This window comes from Mesocricetus auratus, unplaced genomic scaffold (assembly GCF_017639785.1).
Source record: "Mesocricetus auratus isolate SY011 unplaced genomic scaffold, BCM_Maur_2.0 Super-Scaffold_100020, whole genome shotgun sequence".
In the NCBI taxonomy this organism is placed as follows: domain Eukaryota; kingdom Metazoa; phylum Chordata; class Mammalia; order Rodentia; family Cricetidae; genus Mesocricetus; species Mesocricetus auratus.
Window position 1 is genome coordinate 1,851,003 of NW_024429201.1, and position 25,550 is coordinate 1,876,552.

At 37.4% G+C, this 25,550-nt stretch overlaps 1 protein-coding gene across 1 annotated transcript in view; it reads right to left on the reverse strand.

Moving 5' to 3' along the window:
- The window catches only part of Hcn1 (hyperpolarization activated cyclic nucleotide gated potassium channel 1), a 374,350-nt gene that overhangs the window by 94,560 nt on the left and 254,240 nt on the right, over nt 1–25,550 (reverse strand). The window contains exon 4 of the mRNA XM_005082780.4: nt 19,566–19,784. Within this exon, the coding sequence (XP_005082837.1) occupies nt 19,566–19,784 (219 nt within the window). The remainder of the gene's footprint in view (nt 1–19,565; nt 19,785–25,550) is intronic.

Here is a 25,550-nt window from a genome sequence, read left to right on the forward strand (position 1 = left end):
AACCCACAAAACTAGCAGCCTTACAATTTTATAAGGCTCTGGAGTTTGTTACCAACAGCAGAGGCTACAAATTTTCCTGTAGAGTTCTACTTTTGGTTAAGGAAAAAGCACACAGTAAAAACAGTGTTATGAACATAAGACTGGAAAGAAGAAGGAAAAATGCAGACAGCAGCAAAAGTGGTCATTTAATGATTGAAATTCCTATTGTTATTTATTTTATTGACTTTTATGAATACATATGTTTTGGAGATATTTTGTTGTCCTACAGCCATTGAGATAATAATGATGAAAAGAAGCAAATTAAAAATAAAAATCTACGGAAGAAAATACCATATTAAAAAATCAGGTAATACTCTGTGTGGGCAAAGATGTGTATTATGGGAATTTTACAAATCTATCAATTTTTAATGTTCTGCTGAGCAATGATAATAGGAATGGCAGTGTTCATGTAATGCCTTAAAGATATCAGAAAACACTTGGTCTTCTCTATGCTTTGAGAGTCACAAAATGCATGGCTTTATCTGTGTCTTCATGAATAACCTGAGAAATGCCTGTAGTAATTACAATGCTTAAGGCCAAAGCAATTTCACTTTGTCTCACAAACATTGTTCATATTTCCATGTATTAACTGTTGCATAATGGTGATCTAGGCAATGAAAGCCAGCTGCTACTGGCATTATTATTTCTTAAAGATTTCTAGACAATTTCAATATTCTGCTAAGCTTGAGAATAAGAGAGATGCATTTGGGAATCTGGCATATTTAAGAAAAATGGAACAGACAAGAACTTAAAGAAATATTAAATCCTACCTAGATCCAGAAAATAATTAAACTATGTGTCTGACCCAGTAGCTCTCCAGTAGTAGGGACTGTGGCTGGGAGTTTCAGTTAGACACACAGTGGGCAAAGGACTACAGTCCTTTAAGAATGCTTAACATTTAGAGTATCAAAGTGTATTTGTGCTTTGTGAAGTTGTAACCGTCACAAAATTGTCAAAGCAAAAGTGGACAGCCATAGATCGAGGAAAATAGTGAAAGGCAACAATAAGAGGAAAGAGATGTAAGAGGCCCTTCAAAAAGGCTAAGAGAGTTGTACACTTTTCCAATTGTCTGTGATGTAATTTCCAATCTTCTTTCCAACATCATTGAAACTTGGTCATTCTGTCAATTTTTAGTATGAAGAATTAATTAGTTATTTTAAAATGGCCCGGGAATCTTTTTCTACTGGCAAAATTTGAGGAACCAATTTGTGTCTAGTGAACAAGAATCACCCTATTATACATGACTCCCCTTGAGATGTTTAAGAGGAGAGGCAGTGTATTGTGAGCAAATCTTGCCCTTGGAGAAAGAGATGTGAATTCAGATTTCACATCTGTCCTTTTCATATTTAATGCCTTAAAACAGTAACTTGACTTTCAGCATCTGACACATCATCTCATAAGACAGTTTGACAATGTACAGAGATTGCACTGAAGAGTAAAATCTAATCTGGCATATAGTAGTGATAATTGAATTCCAGTTTCCTGGGCTATGGTCACTTGAATTAGAAACAACTTATGGCAAGGGCACAAACAAGGATGAATGTAAAATGTGCTAAGTTCAACAGACAAGAGATAAAAGTGCTTACATATGCATTAGACTTTGTAAGATATTTCATTGTATTCCTTGGATGTCACAGTCAGAAGGGTCTGAAATCCTGCAGGCATGTCTAACAGTTAAGATCTCCTCGTTTACCTTTGTCCTCATGGTACAGTAAATGCAGCATACTGAACATGATACAAATTGTTTTGGGAAATTCATCACAACCATTGAAAACAACATTCTTTATACTAACACTAGAAAGTGTTTCTAGATTATCCCCAAGTTTGAGATGCTTTTCCTAATGTTTTCATTTCATTTCTCATTAGCCTTTGCTCCTAACATATATAGTGCCCCAATTTCTCCACTTCGTCTTGCCCTCTGCTGCAGGCATTCCTTTAGATCCTTTGTGTCTGATCTCTTTTTGTTCTCATCCTTATTTTTCCTGTAACTTTCCAGTCACTCTGGGACCTGTTTTTGCACAGAATCCTCTGCAACCTATTCTTTGCAGGCTTAATAATTAGAGTACTTAAAAATGAGCCTCTAGCACAGTGATTGATACTTGGTAAAGCCAATTAAAATGTTACATTTTGAAAATGAAAATATGCAAACACTACTTGTAACTATATGTTGACACCTATTCCTATGAATTTGGGGATTTTAGTTTAATTATTTCTGACTTTCTGATAAAAATATCAGGTGATTATGTGGTTGGGTATGATGAGTATACATAATGGCACAGCCAACTAGGTTGCAACTCTAAAATGCAAAGCTGGTGGAAATAAAATCACCCAAGAGGGTGGTATAAAAAGATGATATTTGTTTAAGAAATAATTCTTGGCGTAAGTAATTAAGGTCATTTATATAGAATAAAAGCACTCAGGTTATTCTAAGAAAGTGGTCTCTTTGAATGATGTCCCTAGCCAGTACTACACATTAATGAATTATGTGCATAAAGATGACTCAGAAGACACTTTAAGTGTCTTTTGGATCATGCCATTGAGATTAACACATATTTAGTATAAAAGAGACATTGAGAGCTGGAGGGCACCATGGAGATAATTGTTTCCAATCTTCTCATTTCACAGATGAGCAGAAGAAGCCCAGGGTAGAGAATTCATTTCACAGGTTTTATATCTAGTTAGTAAATGTCAGAGATAAAGCTAGTTTGCTGAATTCTTTTTTTTTTGGTTTTTTTCGAGACAGGGTTTCTCTGTGTAGTTTTGGAGGCTGTCCTGGCACTCGCTCTGTAGACCAGGCTGGCCTCGAACTCACAGAGATCTGCCTGCCTCTGCCTCACGAGTGCTGGGATTAAAGGCGTGCGCCACCAATGCCCAGCAGTTTGCTTAATTCTTAATGGGCAGTCTTTTCCATTATCATCAATTTCACCCTACTATTTGGTATGGTTTATTATCCTTTGGTACTGCCCAGTACTTTGGTCAGGGATCTATATTTCCTTTAACTATAGTAATTTATATACTAGGACAATAATTTTTGATACTTCTGAATAAAGAGACACTATGGCCAGAAAGAGGAAACTTTTCACTATGGGGCAGCAGTGTATTCTATCTGAAATTGAAGCTGAGTTTAGAGCCAGGTAATATTAGAACACATTCTCCAGCCCCTACTGGGAGATTAAACACTCTTCTCCAAATGTCGTGCAAGACGTAGTTCCCCGTGCATCTAACCATGAATCCATCCACACTAAAAACCTCCATGGTTTTCATACTTTTTTAAAAATAGCATCAACCTTTCTTATCTGAAACATTACTTGGCACTCTTTCAATTCCTGAAGTCACCTAGTTATATACAGAAGAAACACTCTTTTATTTTCTTAAAGTGACCCTTGTGCTAAGTTTTGTTTTAGTCATATATTTAGATTAGTAAAAATCATAATAAACAAATCAGAGACTGGCCTGATGACAGTTTTTCTTTCAAACAAATACAAAAAATTTTAATAACCATGATTAATTTAATATAATGATGCATCTCTTGATTGTCATAAATGTCTCACAAAGCTTTCTGAATTTGATATAAATATATATGTAAAATATATTCTGGCTAATACATTATGGATATAGAATATCCCCACAAATACTAAGACTAAAGACTTGTACCCACCCAAGGGAGGTATTGAGAGGTGGTATACCTTGAAGAGGTCGAGCCTGGAAGGAGACTTTTAGTCATTTTAGACTTACTCCAGAAATGTGGAATGGGACATTATGCTCTCTTCTTTACTTCCTAGCCAGAAGGTCTTTGACTTTTGCCCTTCTTTTTCTACTACACATTTGACAGAGATTTTGCTATCTTTCCACAGGCCTAAAGGCAAAGGATCCGAGTGATCATTACTCAGAACTTCTAAGACCAGAATAGTCATGGAACAAAATAACTTCATCTATGTAGATGATAAAGACTCAAGAATTTATTGCAGTGATGGAGAGCTGACTAACACAGTGGTAATGCATCATAAGCAAATCTTTATGCATATTTTTATATTCAGGTTTCCTGGGATAAGCAGAGTAAGATAGACTGTTGCTTGTTTAAAGTAAGATTAGTTCCTTTACTCTGCTTAAAACTAGAGCACTATTAAATGTTATTTCCTTTTCCATAGAAACAGCACAGTATGTGAATAGGCTGTGACCACAGTCGCTTTTAACAGCTGTCTTGAATCATACTGAATCATAGAGTGATTTCCTCTAGTGGAGAGTTGTTATAAAGTCACAAAGTGTTATTCCAGGGAGCAAAGATTTGCTTATTTGATTTCTTTTTTTTTTTTTTTTTTTTTTTTTTTACTTTGCAGAACAGAATTCTTTTTTTTTTCCAGTTTAAATTTAGATAAGAAACGAGGTTGCTTCACAAGTCAGTTCCAGGTCCCTCTCTCATTCCCTCCCGTCCTCCCGTGCCCTCCCCCCAACCCCCCCCCCGTTATCCCCTCATTCCCCCAGGGAGGGTGAGGCCCTCCATGGGGGTGTCCATAGTCTGTCATTTCATATAGGGCAGGGCCTAGACCCTTACCCAAGAGTTCAGGGTGAGAGTGCACCTCACATTGTTCTATGGGAGTCCAAAGTCCGTGTGTATACTTGGGATGGGTACTGATCTGCTGCCCAAGGCTCAATAGATTCCCTAGGCCTCCTCACTGACACCCAGATTCAGGGGGTCTTGATCAGTCCCATGCTGGATTCCCAGGCTGATCCCTGGGATTCAAGAGTTAACCTTTGTCTGGTCAGCTGTTTCTGGGGGTTAAACCAGCACAGTCTTAATCCCTTTGATCCTCAGTCCTCCCTCTCTGTTACTGGCTTTCTTGAGTTCAGCTCAGTACTTAGCCAAGGGAGTCTGCCTCTTCTTCGATCAGCCACTAAATGAAGTTTCTGTTTCCCAGACTCTCTGGCCATAGGATTGTAGGCTGGCACTCCCCAGATCTATGTCTAAAATCCATATATGAGAGAGTACATGCTATGTTTCTCTTTTTGTGACTAGGTTACCTCACTCAGGATGGTTTCTTCTAGTGTCATCCATTTGCCTGCGAATCTCATGATTCCATTATTTTTTTTCTGCTGAATAGTACTCCATTGTGTAGATGTACCACATTTTCTCTATCCACTCTTCGGATGAGGGACATCTAGGTTGCTTCCAAGTTCTGGCTATTACAAATAAAGCTGCTATGAACATAGTGGAACAGACATCTTTGTTGTATGAATGGGCATCTTTTGGATATATGCCTAAGAGTGGAGTTGCTGGGTCTTGTGGTAGGTTTATTCCCATTTTTCTGAGGAATCTCCATACTGATTTCCAAAGTGGCTGAACCAGTTGGCACTCCCACCAGCAATGGAGGAGTGTCCCCCTTTCACCACATCCTCTCCAGCATAAATTGTCATTGGTGTTTTTGATTTTAGCCATTCTGACAGGAGTGAGATGATATCTCAGAGTTGCTTTGATTTGCATTTCCCGGATGGCTAAGGATGTTGAGCACTTTCTCACGTGCCTCACAGCCATTTTAGACTCCTCTATTGAAAACTCTCTATTTAGTTCTGCAGCCCACTTTTTAATAGGGTCCTTTGGTGTTTTGGAGACTTGCTTCTTGAGTTCTTTGTAAATTTTGGAGATCAACCCTCTGTCAGATGTGGGATTAGTGAATATTTTTCCCATTCTGTGGGCTGCCTTTTTGTCTTGCTGACTGTATCCTTTGCCTTATAGAAGCTTCTCAGTTTCAGGAGGTCCCATTTATTAATTGTTGATCTCACTGTCTGTGCTACTGGTGTTATGTTCAGGAAGCTGTCTCCTGTACCAATTCTTTCAAGGGTACCACCCACTTTCTCTTCTAAGAGGTTCAGTGTGGCTGGATTTATGTTGAGGTCTTTGATCCATTTGGACTTAAGTTTTGTGCATGGCGATAAACATGGATTGATCCGCATTCTTCTACATGCCAGTCTCCAATTATGCCAGCACCATTTGTTGAAGATGCTTTCTTTATTCCACTGTATATTTTTAGCTTCTTTGTCAAAGATCAGATGTTCGTACGTGTGTGGGTTAATACCCGGGTTTTCAATTCGATTCCATTGGTCTACCTGTCTATTTTTGTGCCAATACCAAGCTGTTTTCAGGACTATAGCTCTGTAATAGAGCTTGAGGTCAGGGATGGTGATGCCTCCGGACGTTGCCTTGTTGAACAGGGTTGTTTTGGCTATCCTGGGTCTTTTGTTTTTCCATACAAAATTGATTATTGTTCTTTCAAGGTCTGTGAAGAATTGTGCTGGGATTTTAATGGGGATTGCATTGAATCTGTAGATTGCTTTTGGCAGGATTGCCATTTTTACTACATTGATCCTACCTATCCAAGAGCATGGGAGCTCTTCCCATTTTCTGAGGGCTTCTTTAATTTCTTTCTTTAAAGATTCAAAGTTCTTACGATACAGGTCTTTCACTTGTTTGGTTAGCATTACCCCAAGGTATTTTATGTTGTTTGTGGCAATTGTAAAGGGTGATGTTTCTCTGATTTCTCTTTCAGCCCTTTTATCATCTGTATATATTATTTGATTTCTTAATATTAAGTCATGTAAGGATCTCAATAATAGCAATAAGATTAGTATTTACTGAAGTGAAAGCATTTTTTCATTAAGGTGTTTTAATGAAGTATATGTCCTACAAAATCAGATGCCTTTGAAAATAACAGTGTTTTTCAGAAAAATTCTAGAAGCCCTCAAAACTAATTGAAATATATAAGATAAACCAAACAAGGTCCTTCTGCTGTCAGATAAAAAGATTCATTCTAGTGATAGACATGAAAATCTATTTTCAGAGATAGCATGACTGATTTCCATGCTTTCATGTAGAAACAGTCAGAGATCAATGCCATTAGCCCAGTGACAAAGAGTCCATTTTCAACTACAACAGAATCAAGAGAACAAATGTTCTAATAATATTTCTAAAAATACAACTAATTTATTGTTTAAACCTTCTGGCAATTTGTTGCTATGACTGTGTTCTGATAACTTTGGTATATCTTACTGTCACCACCTCTCCTTTGAATTATACTTTTATACTAATTACCTGAAATAACTTGATATTTTAATTTTAAAATGAGTATATCTTTTAAAAATTTCCAATTTATGTTTTAATTCCGCAACACACTGTGAACACTATTCATGTTTATTCATTTAAAACTGCATGGATCATTTCCAGATAATATAAGAGTACCAATTTTTTTCACTAATATTTTAACAGCAATATATACAGGATCCTTCTATTTCTTTTATAAATCCAAGTAGTATTTCCAAGTTCTCCCATTAATAATAGATAATTTACACTTCAGAAAAATCCATAAGAATTTGCTGTAGAAACTACATGGAATTTATTGTTATAACTATTTTCTAAAATAGAAAATCCTTTGTGGCCTGGTAAAAAGTTATAATACATTTATCCTTCAATATCTCCATCGTTTAAATTCATAAATTAACTCTGTTAGAATTTTTGGGGGGGAGGGAATTCTTAGTTTAAAGTTCTGTGAAGTATCAGGTACTTTGAAAGCTCTAGGTAAGCTTTCTGTTCAAGAAAACAATAATTACATGTGAATGTCTGCTGAATGGCTATAATGCATTAGATACCTCAATAATGCCTCTATTATAGCAAATGCCCCCAAAGGAAGTCAATGTGAAACCTGTGGTATGCTATTTTGAATCAAAATAACCCAAGCATTTGCTACTCTAAAGTAAAAACACATAACTAACAACCACAAAGCTGAAGTTTTCAAGGTAAACATTGCTTATTTTCAGCCACACCCCCCTTCTAATATTCTCCCTTATCTAACACCCCGGCTTCCTTAATGTAGTGGTTAACTATGTAAGAATCTGATTATCCTACTCATCAAATATTTGGCCTTTCTATATCGAAATTGTCTGCACAGATGGAAAATGTTGGAATAATAATTCCACCTTGCCCATTAGGGTTCTAGATTGTGCTTTTTTGAGATGAAGATTAAACCCAATCATTTTCTTAAGAACACTATTCTAGAATATAAAAAGTATTTAACACCATTTCCACTCAGGTTGTTAGTTGTGTGGGTGTGGAATACAATTTAATATCTCTTGATCTCAAGTATTTAAACTCTAAATTATGACTTGAAGACAAACATGAGAATATCTGAACCGAAACGTTGTCCTGATTCTTTGAATTGCTAGAATTATTTAAAAAAAACCTTAACCTGATAACTTTTAAGCTAAAACCACATTTTTGTTAATGTGATCTCTGCCGCAGTAATTATCAGATAGGTAATTTATCATTTAAAATTGAAGGATGTCTCTATTCCACCAAGCTTCGTACAAACTAATTTCCAAACTACTGGGTTTTAAATTCTTGATAATTTAGCATCATGTATATTTAGATTTTATATGCTTTGGAAAATAGAGCTGAAATGTAAATGATTTTACAGTATATATAAGATATAACCATGTGTTATTTTATGCGAGATTATACAGAATGCTAATACAAATGATTTTTGTAGTAATTACATACACATTTCATCAATTAATTGAAGTTTGTATCCAAGTTATCTGAATTTCTTATAAAAAGAGAGAAATAACACATTTGTATATTTTTTTTATTAAGTAGTTTTTCTCCAACTTACTTGTATGAGGTAAGAATAGTGGATCATTCGTGTTGTAATTTAAGAAAGGCAGAACGCAAGAGAAAGAAACCATGCAACAGGATTCAAGCAGAGGGGTTTAGAGAAGGAGGGGGGAAAAGACAGACAGACAGACAGACACATACAGATAGAGAAGGGGCATGGGAGGTGGGCAGGGCCCTTCTAAAGGATAACAATGCGCATAGGTGGTGCTCTTAGTGCCTGCAGCTGAGGGCGTCCTGTCAGAACAGGAAAGAAAATGCCTGAATACTAACAATTCTCACTAGGAATAAATGCTTTCAACAAGGAAAACTGCCAGGGGTCAGGAGTTTAACCTGCCACAATTTCATGTAAAGCAAATTAGCAGGAGTTGGAGAGATGGCTCAGTACTTGACCGGAGTTCTGATTCCAAGCTCGCAATACATAAAGCTGGGCACTGCAATGCGTTTCTGTCATCCTAACATGGAAGCCATAGAAAAGATACACATGGGTCCGGTTTCTCAAAAAGTAAAGCAGAGTGTCATGGAGGAAGACACTTGTCTTCACTTATGCAATAGATGTCAACAAGGCTGCGCGTATGTGTACCCATAAACATGTACCTCACCGTATGCAAAATTAGCATATTTTAATATAATCAAACCTAACGTCAATTTATCTCAAATCTGATGTCTTAATATTATTTACCACATTCTTTTTCCCTAGTAATTGGAATGGCACCTAGGGCAAGCTGCTGTGCTACTGAGTTATATCTCTACTCTAAACCTTCCGAGGGTGTGTTTCCACTGTCACTGGCATTCTTTTGTTTGCTAAGTCCTTAAAAACACTGTGTGAAAAATATCCACAGGAATGAAGTGGTAATGAAATTAAACCATAAAACCTTTGGATAAACTAGAAGAGAAAGTGGCACAACAGTCATATTCTGCTTGCCTTCCTTGGGGCTGATTAGTAATGGTTTACATCATTTGAAAGGTACAGCCATTCTATGATCCATGAGCTCTTATTCTCTGTACCTAGGACTAGCTTGTCTCTACTGTATGCTGTCTTCCAAACAGCGGGACTCTCACTCTAATAATCACTTTATAAGTTGATCACAATATAGAGGGACAACAGAGGAGGACTGGAATCTTCAACAACAGCCTATCAAAGCTAGTTGAACACTAGGCAACGTTACTCAGCCAGTCATCTTGGCACAATAATGGTGACTTTAAATAGTGATGTTTTCTATTTACCACATTTAAATCCGTCTTTTGCCTAAAGCTTCCATTTTCTTTTTTTCCCCCTCTGTCTCTTCACTGTTTTCTACATACCAATCTTTAACAGTTTTGCTGTCATCTTCAGGGGTAGGGCTTAGAGTAGGAAGTCACTAACACTAGCTATCTGAACATTTAAGTGATTCATTGACTTCTTGGTTCCTCTCTAAATATCACTAACAAAACTGTAATACTGAAGCTGAATGTTATTTTTACTAAGTATGGCAATGCTCAGGATACGTATAGAGCTTTACACAGAGTTGCTTAATTGACTTTCAAACATTCTGCCATTAACTATAGTATTAACAGAATAATATGAATGTATGCTATTTTGAATGTATGCTATTTTGACAAAGCTGAAACAACGAGTTTGGGATATTTTATGTAATTATCTGAAAATGTACATTTTAGTGAATTATTGCTATATTTAAATAAAAATAAAAACATCTTACATCAGTGTGGCTTATAGATGCATCATTTATCACTATTTTATTTGCTCTTTAAATTTTTTGAGTAACAATATAGTCACTTTTTAAAAGTATTTTCCTTATTTCACATGTTCTTAAGGAAGAAAAATTATTTATTAGAGAATATTTGACACAGAGATTATAATTTACTTTTAAACAAACTTTCACCCAAAATGAAAGGGAAAACCTGTGCTAGGCCTTTAGAATATATATGGTTAAATCTTAACTGAAAAGTCAGGCGAAATGCAGTAATCAATGCCTACAGTCTGTATAACAGTTTTGTAGCAATGTTATCTGTGTCAAAGGAAATACATCCCTCCAATAATCCATACACACTTTGCAGCTCCTGATAGATGAAAAGATGTGCACAGGCAGCACCTGCATTAAGCTCTGCCACACCTGCTGTTTTTCTGTTGTCGTGAGTATCTAGCATTATCTGTCTTCCATCTTTGTATAGAGCAGGGGGGTCCAAAACCTCAATGGTTCTCCACTTCTTACTAAATGGAATCTGAGTGGCTTGAGATCGCACACGGAGTACTGCTTTTCTTTTTTTCTCTTTTTGTTTTGTTTTTTTGAGACAGGGTTTCTCTGTATTGTTTTGGAGGCTGTCCTGGAACTTGCCCTGTAGACCAGGCTGGCCTCGAACTCACAGAGCTCTGCCTACTTCTGCCTCCTGAGTGTTAGGATTAACGGCATGTGACACCAATGCCTAGCACTGCTTTTCACAGTGTCCATTCATAGGGCAAAGATTTCCAGGGAAACTGCAAGCATTTTCCTGCCTCCCTTTCTCAGTGTTATATTTCTGCCAGAGGACACTGGTTTCTCACTTTAACATTTCTCTACCTCTTCCCTATGGAAAGAATTCTCAGGCTTTTTCAGTAGCAAGATGACTAAGTTCTCTTCAGTGGAGACTGAAACGAAATGAGATCTAGTTCCATTGGCATGCTCTAGAAGAGAGACATGGCCATGGCACAGCTTCAGGCATTCAGAAATCAGGTTACTAGTGTCTGGGATCTGGTGAAAAATGCAAGCCTATAACTCATTTGTCAAACTTAATGAAGCAGAAACTCTGGGAGTGGGGCCCAAGAATGCTTGTTTTCACAACTCACTAAATAAATATAAAACATAGCAAAAATTTGGAAAGCATCCCAGTTAGAGGACCAGCTTGGAGATTGCGTTCACAGATGGCCTCTGGAGCAGAGCCACACACCGACATGGCTTCTAAACTACAAAGGTTTTTTGTGAAGTCAAAAATCTCTTGAAGTCACTTGCGTTGGGTTTTTTTCCTTGTGCAAAATTAGCATTTGCCCAGCATAGGTTCCCGCCACCAACACATACAGCCTGGAAGGGTTTCTATAATGTGTTTTCATTATTTAATATCCACACCTGTTATTACTGCAATCTTCCTTAAGTTTGTGCAGTTGTTAGGGGCACAGAGGTCCTTGCACTCACAGAGAAGCTCTAAGAGAATCAAGAATATTCTCCACACAGGGTGTCTCCTCTGTATTCCATCCAGAAAGCTGAGAGTGGATGTTTTTAAACAGCCTGGTGGCCCTTTTGCTATCTGTGGGGGAGATGCCACTCATATTCCCCAGAGTAGATACTCAGATTCTTCTTTCCCCAGACTATTACCCATCCATAGGGGAGATGTCAGAGTGCTGTATTGACTGCTGGCCTCTAGGCTATCAGTCAAAACCATACTAGATTCTAAACCTTTTAGCTATAGAACCCAGCCTCATGGTCACATGTACTTTGTAGAAGAAGTTCTATATAGTCACATCTTAAACTTTATTGCATACCTGGAATTGGACTGATTGGACTTATTGTTGCCTGGAAAACTTTTCCCAAATTGCACTGTGTTTTAAACATGCTGACAATGAGCTGCCTGTTTTTGGACTTTCTGCATTCTGACCCAGGTTGACAAAGTCAATCGGCATCAGTTTCCATTCTTATTTTTTCACAGAGTTCACTCCCCTGTGTGACTCCTGCATGGACTCCCTCACAGAGTAAAGCTGGACCATTGGCTTAATGCCAAAGAACAAGAGGCCATCTTTACTTTCTTCTAATGTATTTATGCAGTTTACTGACTTTCGTTAAAAATATCCCAAGCAATTCTATCATCAACATTTTCCCAGGCTCTGAATATTTAAGCTAAACTACAGTAGGGTGATTGAGGTCTACAAAGGCATTCTCAGTTTGTAGGCACCCACTGTAGTGTTCTGTATTCCCAGGTCATCTTTCTCTGGGATTCAGTCACACTTTCCTTGACTGTTCATGAATCCTGGCAGCTGTTTTCCTACTGATGTTCTCTTCTTTCTACTCATCCTTCAGGTCTCTTTAATACAATTTCTTTGCTCCCCACACTCTCACCCCATTGTATTGAACATAAATAAAGTTAAGAATCTTACAATGTCTTTTAATTAAAAGACTTCAGATGTAGAGCTTCATATGAATCTTGCTACTAGTGATTCTGCCTCCCCTGTTCCCTCCTACTGAACTGTAAGAAACTCCCCAAGGAACAATGCTGTGTCTAATTTGCTCATTATTTCCCAGTCTCTTATAATAGGTGTCACACAAATAAACATTCAATAAATATACATTTATTAGATAAAAGAGCTTCATACTTAGTGCATACATTATTTTTCACTAATGACTATTGGTCCCACTGACTCATGAAATAATATTGTTTATAGGATATATTCATTATATGTGCCTACTTATAATGCTGAGTATCTATTTAATATATCTGTGCCAGTGATTTGATAAGAAAGTGTTTTTTATTTGATCATAGAACCTTCAGTCCAGGCAGAACATTAACATACCCCTCTTGGTGTTATGACTTGTTCTCCTAAAGTAAAATTCTGACTGCTTGATGTCTAGCGCTGTTCACTGATATCATTAACATCTTTCAAGCCACTTTCCAATGGAACCCTACAATCTGACTAGACAAACTCAAGTTACAGGACAGAAGATTGGGTACACCTTCTCCTTCTCTACTGGGAGTTCCTTTCTATTGGTTGTACCCCTGGATACCAGCTTCTACTGTGTACAAATGCTTTATAGTGGTTTTCTGTTTTTATGATATATAAGTTACCTAAGTAATTTAAATCAAAGAGAAATTTGTAGAATACAGTAAAATAAAATTTCAAACATTTCTAGAATAAATTCATAAATGTAGCGATAGATCAGAAAATGAAACTCCTGTCTTGGTACTAGTATAAGAAGCTGCCATGGGCTTCAAAACAGAAACCTCAAAGTACTGAGGAGGGCTTAATGAGGATAAATCTCTACTACTTTGTTTTTTCTGCAACTTTAGATACAAATACTATATAATATGGGGAATTTTAACATGGGACCCTGAGTACTAGAGCAGAAACTGTCATTGATAAAAAAGAACTGTACATGTTTTATAAACTTTATATATGAAATTAGTCCATTTTAAAATCACTGATATAAATAATTTGCAACTGAATGAACTATTTTTCTTTTTGGTTAGTTTGGCTGACTCAAATGTTTACTTCAGACTGTATAACAGCACAAAACTATTATTTTAGTCTGGTGAGAATGCAAAATATCATTCTTCTAGCTTTTTTCTCAGAAGTTCAATTCGTAGTAGTTCAAGTAAAGCACATTAAACCAGTCCCCTTATATATAATGTTACTTGTACATATGTTTTTACGGCTGACTATTTGGTATTAGATAACCAATTGGTGTGTGATGGGGAAGTCCAGTGTATATGTCAATAAAGCACTGTTGGCCAATAGGGAAGCAAGATAGGTGGGACTAGGAGTCCAGGAAGACTCTGGGTAGGAGAAGCACAGGAGGTTAAGACGTAGCTGCCATAGGAGTAAGAAGTTCGAAACTTTTCTCCGGTAAGAGAAATACTTAGATTAACAATTATGGGGTAAATACTTAAGTCAGTGCTAGCCAGTAAGAAACAAGCAAGGACAACAGCTTCATAATTAATACAGCTTCTTGTGTGTTATTTGGGGACTACAACGTGGCAGAGCCCAGGCGACTGGTGGGGAAAAAAATCAAAGCAGCTGGCAAATAAAAGGCTTCTCTCTGCAGGTGTGCTTATATGGACTGAGCATTTTAAACTTATGTATTTAGGGATAAATATAAAAATAGTGGAGAAAAAGGTCATTAATTTGAAGGAGAGCTATATGGGAGGGTTTGGAATGAAAAAGAAGAGGGAAATTATATAATTATAATCTCAAAATAATAAAAGAAATAATGTGGAAAAATGCCAGCACAAGGTTAGCACACTGCAATTTTTCTGTACAAGTATATAACTTAGAGTCAGAGTCTTGGGATATTCCCAGTCTGAGAGTATTTGAAGTACAACCAATTTAACATACTAGAATATATTAAATTCAGTTCTCCAGAGAGAAAGTAGACAGCTTAACTTCATGGAAATGTTCCGGGTTAATTAAGGAACTACAGGGATTCCTGTTCTTATCACCCTCATTTGTAAAGGAAGGAAGAAAATGTCTACCAATTATGAAAGAAACCAAGTGAAGGGGATTTTATTTTGAAAGCAATGAATTTCAGTGATATCTCTGTCCCTTAATAAGGATCCTAAGCAAAATTTAGGTGACAGCCATAATTCATGCTAGCAGTGACTAGCTGACCTTTATTTGTCTAAGCTCAAGAGCATCATACCTTCAAAGCAGTAGTTCTGAAGAGAAATATTGCATGTGATACTTTGAATAAAAATGCCCCACATAGGCCCATAGAGAGTGGCACTATTAGCAGGCATGGCCTTGATGGAGGAAAAGAGTCACTGGAGGGACGCTTTGAGGACACTCAAACCAGGCCCACTATCACTCTCTTTTCCTGCATCCTAGCAGTCTGGACATAGAACTGTCTGCTACTTCTCCAGCACCATATCTGCCTGTGTGTACCATGCTTCTCAACATGATGGTCATGGTGTCTCTTCACAGCAATAGAAACCCTCACTATGCCTGTTCTCTTTTAACATAGAGAAGAGAGAGATCTCTTAGCACTTGCAATAAAGACATACACACATGCATCCTCTGGCAATAAAGGCAGCAGATGCATTCTCTTAGCACAAAAGGTTGAACATCTTGTCTTTCATTTCCAATACCTCAGACTTGCTCGTGGCACGGGTGCCACATCTCCTCTCTCCTCACCATACTCTCTCATATACCCTTCCTTGCTCTATTTTAATTTTGTGGCCAATTTTCATTAACTGTTGATATAACCTGCTCAATCTGTATAGTAGTGTTACATGTTCAGGGCTGACCTTTTGGTACTGGATAGACAACTGGTGTTCTCCTCCCTAGGTAAACCAACAGCACTCTAGTTACTTTATTGTAAATTAACATAAAGTTACTTTACTTTATAATACAATTTGAATAGGTTGCATAGTAGAGCAACTTAGGATTCCAAGTATTCTACCTAAGTACTACCATTAATTTAGATAAATTATGAAGATTAGGATTGGCACAAAAATAGACAGGCAGACCAATGGAATCGAATTGAAAATCCGGGTATTAACCCACACACGTACGAACATCTGATCTTTGACAAAGAAGCTAAAAATATACAATGGAATAAAGAAAGCATCTTCAACAAATGGTGCTGGCATAATTGGAGACTGGCATGTAGAAAAATGTGGATCGATCCATGTTTATCGCCATGCACAAAACTTAAGTCCAAATGGATCAAAGACCTCAACATAAATCCAGCCACACTGAACCTCTTAGAAGAGAAAGTGGGTGGTACCCTTGAAAGAATTGGTACAGGAGACAGCTTCCTGAACATAACACCAGTAGCACAGACAGTGAGATCAACAATTAATAAATGGGACCTACTGAAACTGAGAAGCTTCTGTAAGGCAAAGGACACAGTCAGCAAGACAAAAAGGCAGCCCACAGAATGGGAAAAAATATTCACTAATCCCACATCTGACAGAGGGTTGATCTCCAAAATTTACAAAGAACTCAAGAAGCAAGTCTCCAAAACAGCAAAGGACCCAATTAAGAAGTGGGCTGCAGAACTAAATAGAGAGTTTTCAATAGAGGAGTCTAAAATGGCTGAGAGGCACTTGAGAAAGTGCTCAACATCCTTAGCCATCCGGGAAATGCAAATCAAAACAACTCTGAGATACCATCTCACTCCTGTCAGAATGGCTAAAATCAAAAACACCAATGACAATTTATGCTGGAGAGGATGTGGTGAAAGGGGGACACTCCTCCATTGCTGGTGGGAGTGCCAACTGGTTCAGCCACTTTGGAAATCAGTATGGAGATTCCTCAGAAAAATGGGAATAAACCTACCACAAGACCCAGCAACTGCACTCTTAGGCATATATCCAAAAGATGCCCATTCATATAACAAAGATGTCTGTTCCACTATGTTCATAGCAGCTTTATTTGTAATAGCCAGAACTTGGAAGCAACCTAGATGTCCCTCACCCGAAGAATGGATAGAGAAAATGTGGTACATCTACACAATGGAGTACTATTCAACAGAAAAAAATAATGGAATCATGAGATTCGCAGGCAAATGGATGACACTAGAAGAAACCATCCTGAGTGAGGTAACCCAGTCACAAAAAGAGAAACATGGCATGTACTCTCTCATATATGGATTTTAGACATAGATCTGGGGAGTGCCAGCCTACAATCCTATTGCCAGAGAGTCTGGGAAACAGAAACTTCATTTACTGGCTGGTTAAGTACTGAGCTGAACTCAAGAAAGCCAGTATCAGAGAGGGAGGACTGATGATCAAAGGGATTAAGACTGGGCTGGTTGAACCCCCAGAAACAGCTGACCAGACAAAGGTTAACTCTTGAATCCCAGGGATCAGCCTGGGAATCCAGCATGGGACTGATCAAGACCCCCTGAATCTGGGTGTCAGTGAGGAGGCCTAGGAAATCTATTGAGCCTTGGATAGCAGATCAGTACCCATCCCAAGTATACACACGGTCTCTGGACTCCCATAGAACAATGTGAGGTGCACTCTCACCCTGAACTCTTGGGTAAGGGTCTAGGCCCTGCCCTATATGAAATGACAGACTATGGACACCCCCATGGAGGGCCTCACCCTCCCTGGGGGAATGAGGGGATAACGGGGGGGATGGGGGGGAGGGCACGGGAGGAGGGGAGGGAAAGGGAGAGGGACCTCGTACTGACTTGTGAAGCAACCTTGTTTCTTATCTAAATTTAAAATGGAAAATAAAAAAAATATTAATAAAAAAATCAGCTTATAGAAATTGTCTCATTCAATAATTTCATCCATGATTTTATATCTACTTGCAAATTGAGTTTTTAACACTAATTATACTTTTACATTAATTATACAAAAGGAATTACATAAACTCTTTTTAAGATGTATAAAATTTGAGCATATTGTCCCATAGAGTAAGTTTAATACTTGAATTCCCTGTTCTTGACAAACTGACACTCCATAAATTCTAATTTTGTACAACAAGATAGATACACAGCACTCAGAATGTTAAAGCAGTATGTTTTCTGTGAATTTAAGGTCAGCCTCTGAAGAGTGAAACCCTTTCTAAACACACACACACACACACACAATTTCATGTGATCTAAAGGGATAACACCAATTGGCAAGCTAAGCAATAGTGGAGAGACCACCTCGAATGCCCATTCCTGATAATGAACTTGATGTCTATAACCATCCGGGAGCCTTCATCCTGTGACTGATGGAAGCAGAGGCAAACACACAATTAATCACTGAACTGAACCCAAGGAACCCAGTGACAGAGAGAGAGGAGTGATGAGCAAATTGGCAAAGAATGGGATGGCAAAACCAGCAGAGACAGCTGATCTGAATAGGGGGAGAGCTCTTGGACCCCAGAGCGACAGTGGGGAGGCCAGCATGGGACTGATCTGGACCCCAAATGTGAGTGTCAGCGAGAAGGCCTGGGCAACCTATGGGGCCCTGAGCTGTGGATCAGTGTCTATCCCTGGTATACAAACAGTCTTCGTGTGCCTATAGCACAAAGAGGGATGCTCTCTCAGCCTGGACTCTTAGGGGGAGTGCCTGGACCCTACCCAGAGTAAAATGACAGACTCTAGATATCCCCTATGTGGAAGGATTTGGCAATAGGGTGGGGGAGGGGAAGGGGAGTGCGGGAGGAGGGGAGGGAGAGGGAACTGGGATTGACATGTAAAACAAGCTATTTAAAATTAAAATAAAAAATGATAAAAAACAAAACAAAAAAAACAAAAAACAAAAAAACAAAAAAAATATGCGAAGGCAATGGTGGCACAAAGCCTGTGGGAATAACCAACCAATATCTGATTTGACTTAAGGCCCATTCCATGAGATAGAACCCTGGCTCGAAAAACAAAAACACCAACAAAAATACAAATGAACACCCTGGGGAGTGTGATAAGTTTTGTAGAGATAAGAGCAGCCTATGGTTAGTTAGGTAACAATGTAAATTACTACATTGTAAATTACTATTATAACATAAAGAAAGACACAGAGAGACGGAAGGGCAATGGTAGCCTGTCCTTTTCTGCAGGCTTTAATTTCTTATAGCATGAATTAGTGAGGGATTGATATTATATTATTATTATTGAATTTTAACTCTTGGAATGCAGAACATAAACTATGGGACAACCTTGTGTATATTCTTTATACATTTTAGAGAAATAACTATATTTTAAAGAATGAAAATTTATGTATCTAAAAATTTTGGACTAGGCTAACCTCAAACCCACTATATAGCCAAGCATGACACCTTGAACTCCTAATTTTCATGACCCCAGCTCTCAAATGTTGACAAGTTAATTGCACCATGCCTGGTATATGCCATACTGGGGATTAAAGCTAGGGCTGCTACAGAGCAGGCACATACTCTACCACCTGAGCTACTTCACCAGGTAGACATACACACTCACACACACACACACACACACACACATATTCATATACACATACAGATATACAAATATAATTCAAGACAGAAAATAAACATATTTCCATCAAATTATCTTGATGGGAATCTGAAAATATCAAAACAGATTGTATTTCCTTTAAATATTTTAGCTCCTCTCTGCTTGGATGGAGGGATATTCTTTTGTTAGTTTGAACACAATTCAAGTTTTTTATGAAGAAGCTGGTTGAAGACATGAGAGGGAAAACTACATACCTTTTCTTGATACTGCCTCCTTGAAGAATCCAAAGACTGAATCAAAGCTGTGGCATGGCCAACAAACATTGCGTAGCAGGTAGCTCCAACAATCATACTTAGCATGGTAATCCAGAGGTCAGACATGCTGACAGGCGCTTGGGCGCCATAGCCAATGCACAACATGTGACTCATAGCTTTGAAGAGGGCGTAGGAATATTGCTTTCCCCAAGAATCGTTCTGAAACATGAGAGAAAAGAAAATGAACTGAGCTGATAGGATGATAAAAGGAAAAACAAGTACAACTTAGCCACAGAAGTACTGGACATTTACAATATATAACTTCCTATTGTACACTAAGCAAATGACTCAATGGTGTTCAAATCTGGTCTATTAAGACACATTAGAAATAGCACCATTTTGAGTTCCGGCACTCCTAGTCAGTTTTAAGTTTCCTGTTTTCTAAAAGTAAAATTCCACTTGGGAAAATTGTTTAAGTGTCAAAATAGCGTTGTTAAGAATAAGTGATGAGTCTCGTTTAACATTTCAAGGCAATCCCATTTCTCTAGTAATTGTGTTTGCAAGCTGAGAAATGCAGCAGGTGGGGCCAAGTGCATGCATCCCAATATAGGAACTTTTGTCAACACTATATAGTTCAGGTTTTATAAACACAGCTTGATATACATGTGCTCTTTAGCATTTCTGTCATTTATAAATGAAAAGCCAAACATGTTTTGGAAATACAGTCATAACTTGGATGGCATTCTAAAAAATAAAACCCAAAGCTGGGTTGTGTTAATTAAGACTTGTAAATATCTGATGTCATTTCAAAATTTTATTTCGGTCTCATCAGTTTTACAGAAAAGAAAGCTTGTTAATTATGTTTTCCCTTGCACAAAACTTAAGCACCTGGTTTGCATGTCTTATTGTTCTGAGACTGGTCTTGCTATATATAACATAGTGTTCAGTACAAAAGTGAACCACAAAGACCATCTTAAATTCAAGTGCATTTCAAAGTTGTCCACCTCCTTAATTCAGGACTTAATTATTTATGGGGACAACTACAAAATCAAAATGGTAGATCATTAATTCAAAAGAAACATGCTAAAAATAATAAAATATGAAGACTTTTCTTTTACACTAATTTATTACTAATAAAATGAGGTAATAATAACAGATGAATAACTTAAAGCCTTGTAAACTACAAAAATGATATTTGATGTTACAGTGATATAAAAACAATGAAGAATTATATGTTAACCTTGATTGACTAGTTTTCAGTTCTCTTTTGCAAATTATTTATTAGGTTAGCATAATTTATACAATTTCTAGCTTCAATCTCAAGGATAACAGTTACAGTGACATCAGTTACTCTTGACTAATGCAAGATCACAAACTCATTTTGGCAATTTTTTTATTTTGTAAAAAAAGATTTTTTTCTTAATAACAACTGTTCCTGGAGCTATTAAAAATGTTTTCTAGGCTGTGAGAACACTAGGATGGATTTTTAATATATCACTTTACAATGTAAATTTTGGTACATCTGTTGCTGATGATTCAAACAGAATGATTTTTTTATTAAATTTTAACACCGTAGAAATGAGACTCATGCTTGTCTGAGTTGGAATTTTTAATTGTATGATTGTATTTTGAGATGGTTATAGTTATATGGAGGTGCCAAGAAATGGGAGTCCAAGCATTCTTTTCTTGGTTTCCTCAGGAGTACTGTCTTCAAACCAAGCCTAACAAACATAAATACATGACCAAAAATGGACATAAATACAATAAACTGACCACATTTTCTGCTCACTTAGGTCCATGAATTTTATTACATATGTAGGTTCATGTATTTATCAGAACAGTCAACACATGGAACAATTCCACCACGTGATCACTTCTATCACTTTTACATGAAATTTAATGCTAATGTATGCAATGACATTTTATTGCTCCCTCTGGCATTTCCTGTAACTTACCAAGATTATGAAAGAAGCCAGAGGTAGCTACAGGAATTTGTTTTGCCATTCCAAATTTCTGTTTACGCATTCTATTATGTTATGTTCACAGGAAAAGTTTAACTCAAATTGCAGTTCTTGTCACTAAGTTGTTTATCTAAAGTTTCATCAGAAAAGGGAGTGCTATTTTCTATAAAGTGTGATACTCTTACTTTGCTTTTCTAACTTTGTGGATATTTGTTTGATGCTGGTCCAGAAAATTTCAAAACTGGACATGAAAACTTCTAGTTGTGATGGTTGAAGTTTACATTTTAAAAATCCTTTACTTTTATAATGGTTTACTTGAGTGTAGCCAGCATGGCCATAGGATATAAATGAGAGATCTAATATTTGTACAGATACTAGGGTTTATGGGTAAGTAGTCTTCTGGCCATAAGTGCTGTCCTACAGGCACCTTTAGCTTTTCTTGTGGCTGCTATTGCTGCCCCTGTGTATGTGGCAACTGTTTCTACTAATAACATGGACCCATTTATGGCTTAGCCATACTGGAGACTCCAAAGCTGCCCCATTGTTGATTCATGTCTATTTATATGCATCTTGTTGCCCCACCAATTGAGTCACCTGCATAGCATCCCATACCTGCTGTGTGTGTGTGTGTGTGTGTGTGTGTGCATGCACGCACGCGCACTGCTCTATAGACTAACTCCATAGTATATGTTTCTAGTAGATTTTATTTAAAAATACAAAAATTCTAACTGAAAATTTTAAGATGACAGCAATATACAACATTAGCAAAGTTCAAGTTCTTTTGAGAGTGAGATTACAGGCAATTTCAATATCCCATGGCCAGAAAATTATCCTTGTACAAATTAACCTTCAGTATAAGAATTTCAAAAAGCTATTTAAAAATATAATGAACAAATATATAGTGTGTACTTTTTATTACTTTTACCAATTATACATTGTTGTTTTTTAAATTTGTTTTATTTTTAAATTTAAATTAGAAACAAGGTTGCTTCACATGTCAATCCTAGGTCCCTCTCTCCTTCCCCTCCCCTTCTCCCACGCCCTCCCACCAAATCCCACAATACTCCCTCATTTCTCAGGGAGGGTAAGGCTCTCCATGGGGTGTCCATAGTCTGTCATTTTATCCGGGGCGGGGCCTAGACCCTCCCCCAAGAGTTCAGGGTGAGAGTGCATCTCTCATTGTGGTATGGGCACCCAAAGTCCATTTGTATTCCAGGTATAAATACTGATCTACTGCCCAAGGCCCAATAGATTGCCTAGGCCTCATCACTGACGACCACATTCAAGGGGTCTTGATTAGTCCCATGCTGGATTCCCAGCCATCACTCTGGGATTCAATAGGTAACCCTTGTCAGGTCAGCTGTTTCTGGGGGTTAAACCAGCCCATTCTTAACCCCCATCAGTCCTCCCTCTCTGTCACTGGGTTCCTTGAGTTCAGCTCAGTGTTTAGCTGTAGAAGTCTGCCTCTGCTTCCATCAGCCATTGAATGAAGTTTTTGTATCCCAGATTCTCTGGCAGTAGGACTGTAGGCTGGCACTCCCCAGATCTATGTCGGAAATCTATATATGAGAGAGTAATATCATGTTTCTCTTTGTGTGATTTGGTTACCTCATTCAGGATGGTTTCTTCTAGTGCCATCCATTTACCTGTGAATTTCAAGATTCCATTTTTTTTCTGCTGAATAGTACTCCATTGTATAAATGTACCACATTTTCTCTATCCACTCTTCAGTTGAGGGACATCTAGGTTGCTTCCAAGTTCTGGCTATTACAAATAATACTGCTATGAACATAGTGGAACAGATGTCTTTGTTGTGTGAGTGTGCATCTTTTGGGTATATGCCTAAGAGTGGAATTGCTGGGTCTTGTGGTAGACTTATTCCCATTTTTCTGAGGAATCTCTATACTGATTTCCAAAGTGCAAGTTGGCATTCCCACCAACAGTGGAGGAGTGTTCCCCTTTCTCCACAACCTCTCCATCATAAACTGTCATTGGTGTTTTTGATTTTAGCCATTCTGACAAGAGTAAGATGGTATTTCAGAGTTGTTTTGATTTGCATTTCTACATAGAGAATTCTTAATAGAGGAGTCTAAAACAGCTGAGAGGCATTGAGAAAGTGTTCAACATCCATAGCCATCAGGGAAATGCAAATCCATTTTGTAAAAAATGGAATGGGATGAATTTCAAAAAACCAACACCCACCCACACGTTAGTGGTGCACATCTTTAATCCCAGCACTCGGGAGGCAGAGGCATGAGAACCTCTGTGAGTTCGAGGCCAACGTGGGCAACAGAGCAAGTTCCAGGACAACCTCCACAACCTCCAAAGCAATACAGAGAAACCCTGTCTTGGAAAACCAAAAAAAGAAAAAAAAGAAAAAAACCTACACCCAGATACATTGGAACACAATGTACTTGCTGACAAACAAAACAAGCAGCCACATTTAGTAGAAAGAGTTAGGGTTGTTTATGACAGTTGTTATTTACTGATGGAGTAAAGTCAAGCCATGACATTAAGTTATCCAACTAAGCGATTACAAATGTAGATGTTTACACATGCAAGGGTAAATAATAGCTGATTTAAAGACAAGATGTCTATCTATATATTTGTTTGGTTATCCCATGCCTATAGTATAAATTTTTACTTTGTAGAAAGATTTCTTATATATCCTCATACAAGGGAATTAGTACATTATGTCAACAGTATGTCAAAGTTTTCAAATGGTACATATTTCACAAACAAAAACATTTAGATATTCCAAGAACAAGACGCACATATTTGAAGAACAAGACAATATATTCTATGAAAGTCTTGAACATGGCCTTTCTTTTAAAATAAATTATAGCCATGAAATTCCAGTTATATCAATAAATCAAAAATGAATTCGTTATAAACCATACTACGAAACAAATACTTAATATTCTTTTGTTTTGAAGGCCTTAAACCCAGCTTGAATCATCAACCTGTAGCACGGCAAGTGCTGCACCCTGGGTATCGGTCAGCACATGTGCCTGAATCTGCTCATACATCAAGGCAGGAGCCATGCCTTGGGACTCTTCTAATAGTGCACTTTTAGAAACTCTAAGATTCAACATGGGCATTAATGAATGAGACTGAGAATCACTAAATTCTATAGATGAATAGTAAATGCCATGCAGTGTCCTATTCTGCCACACCGAGTCAGTACTTGGTTATGACATCTGGGCATAGTTAGATGGAAGGGGAAAAATGAAAATATCCAAGGAAGTTCTCAGTCAAAAATTTTTCTGTGTTTTTTGAGAGAGAATTTTTTTTTTTGCCTGTGGGGCGCATGATGTTCTTGACCTCATTCTGTAGACTAGGTTGGCCTAATACGGATCCACCCGCCTCTTGAGTGTTGGGATTAAAAGTGTCCACTACCACTCAGGACCTAAAAGGGACTTTAATTTTATTTCTATCATTCATTTCTTGGCTTTCATGGGAGACAATAATGAATACTGGAACAACGTAAAGGAAAAGCTATGTCTTTTTTTGTCTTCTCTTTGTATTTTTATTTTTGTCTTATTATTTGTATGTGTATGTAAATGGTCTCCCTAAGTAGCCCTGACTGTCCTGGAACTCTGTGTAGACAGCAGCCAAACTTACCTGTGAAAATTGATCTTCATATATTTAATTTCTAGCAAACAACTACATATATACACAAATAATAGTAGTGTTAAATGTATTTTTAAATCGCATTCAACTTTTCTACTCATTGTATTTTCTATATATCATCTCTCTTCACTTATATTCCCTAGAAAATCAATTATTGAGCTCTCTATACCATGTAAACATCATAAACTTTCACACACACACACACACACACACAAAGTCAGGTCTTATTCTGTACAAAAATAGACGATACACATACACACATCTCTGAATACTATTTGGATCACATAAAACACAAATGATCTACTAGTCACATAACTATATACCAGTCCATTGCTGTTCATGAAATAATTAATCCATCCACTTTCTACTATTTTCTAAATTTTGCTACTGT